The sequence below is a fragment of the Gaeumannomyces tritici genome, assembly GCF_000145635.1.
Source record: "Gaeumannomyces tritici R3-111a-1 unplaced genomic scaffold supercont2.331, whole genome shotgun sequence".
Taxonomy (NCBI): domain Eukaryota; kingdom Fungi; phylum Ascomycota; class Sordariomycetes; order Magnaporthales; family Magnaporthaceae; genus Gaeumannomyces; species Gaeumannomyces tritici.
In genome coordinates this window covers 1-1,506 of record NW_008804875.1, presented here as the reverse complement: position 1 = coordinate 1,506, position 1,506 = coordinate 1, and the positions used below count along the sequence as shown (strand labels likewise).

The 1,506-nt window shown below is 60.8% G+C and overlaps 1 protein-coding gene across 1 annotated transcript; it reads left to right on the top strand.

Moving 5' to 3' along the window:
* Positions 1 to 1,481, top strand: GGTG_14377 (siderophore iron transporter mirC; the record flags this gene model as incomplete). Its single annotated transcript, XM_009232304.1, has 2 exons — positions 1 to 516; positions 598 to 1,481. Coding segments are annotated over exons 1-2 (1,081 nt in total), but the record flags the coding sequence as incomplete, so codon positions are not given.
* Between the last annotated feature and the right edge of the window lie 25 nt (positions 1,482 to 1,506).

Sequence of the window (1,506 nt, the reverse complement as noted above, 5' to 3'; positions counted from 1 at the left end):
TTTTTTTTTTTATAATAAAAGGATGGCCAACGCCTCCACCGTTCATGACTGCAGTCCGAGGTTTATTTCTCTTTTTACAGCCCGTCCATTTTCACCCCTTGTGCCCTGCATGCATCGGGAACCTGTGGCCTTGTAGAAGGAAAAGGAAGAAGAAAAACAGCTCCCCTGTGCCCCGGGACAACAGGTCTTGGTTGCCTGTTTTTAAGCTTACGCCCCGACACTAGACGAGGCTGTGCTTAAGACGCACGACGGACGGGTTGTGCGTCGTGTGCATAAGGAATCTCACAGGGTCGAGTAATACTAGAGGAGGGAAGTAAGGATGGCACAAACGAGCGCCGAGACCCCGTCAGTCCAAGACGACAGGCCCGCCGCTGAGGAGCAGCAGAAGCCGAGCGGCGGTGTCGGCTTTGCGCAGTCTGCCGACTCGCTGCAGAACGAGGCTCAGGATGGTGTCAAGGCCATCGAGGCCGTGGCCATGACCTGGTCCAAATGGGGCCTCATCGTCGCGTACATTGGGTATGTTGGGCTTTTCTTGGTTTACCTATCCAAAAATCCGTCCATCTCGCTAACACGAACACCCCCTCCCTCCCCCGACAGCATCTTCCTCATGGCCTTCGCCACGTCGCTCGAGGGTCAGGTGTCGTACTCCATGTCCGTCTTCGCCACGAGCTCCTTCAGCTCGCACGCGCTCGTGTCGACGGTGCTGGTGGTGCAAGGGGTCGTCATGGCCGTCATCAAGCCCATCATGGCCAAGGTCGGCGACGTCTTTGGGCGGCTCGAGGCCTTCAGCGTCTCCGTCCTGCTCTACGTGCTCGGCTATGTGCAGCAGGCGGCCTCGCGCGGCGTCGACTCGTTCGCGTCGGCCCAGATCTTCTACTCGGCCGGCTCGACGGGCACGCAGATACTGCAGCAGGTCTTCATCGCCGATACGAGCGACCTGCTGTGGCGCGCCCTCTTCTCGTCGCTGCCCGACGTGCCCTTTCTGGTCACGGTCTGGGTCGGCCCTGAGATCGTGAACAGTCTGCTGGCCACGGCGTCGTGGCGCTGGGGGTACGCCATCTGGGCCATCGTGCTGCCCGTCGCCTTTGCGCCGCTCGCCGTCAGCCTGTTTCTCAACCAGCGCAAGGCCAAGCGCGTGGGATTGTTGGCGCATGATAAGAGGAATAGGCGCGAGGGAGGGGCTAGGGGCCTGGGCGCGTCGGTGGCGCTGGGGCTCGCGCGGGAGCTGGATATCGTCGGCATCCTGCTTCTCAGCGCCGCCTTTGCCCTGATCCTCATCCCGCTCACCATCGCCACCAAGCAGGAAGGGGGCTTCGGCAACCCGAGCGTCGTGGCCATGCTCGTTGTCGGTGCCGTCTGCTTCGTCGCCTTCCCGTTCTGGGAGGCGAACAGTCGCGTCTGCCCGCACCCGCTGATTCCGCTCACGCTGCTAAAGTCCAAGACGTTTTGCGCGGGCTGCCTGATTGGCTTCTTTTACTTTAGTAAGCTCTCTCTCTCTCTCTCTCT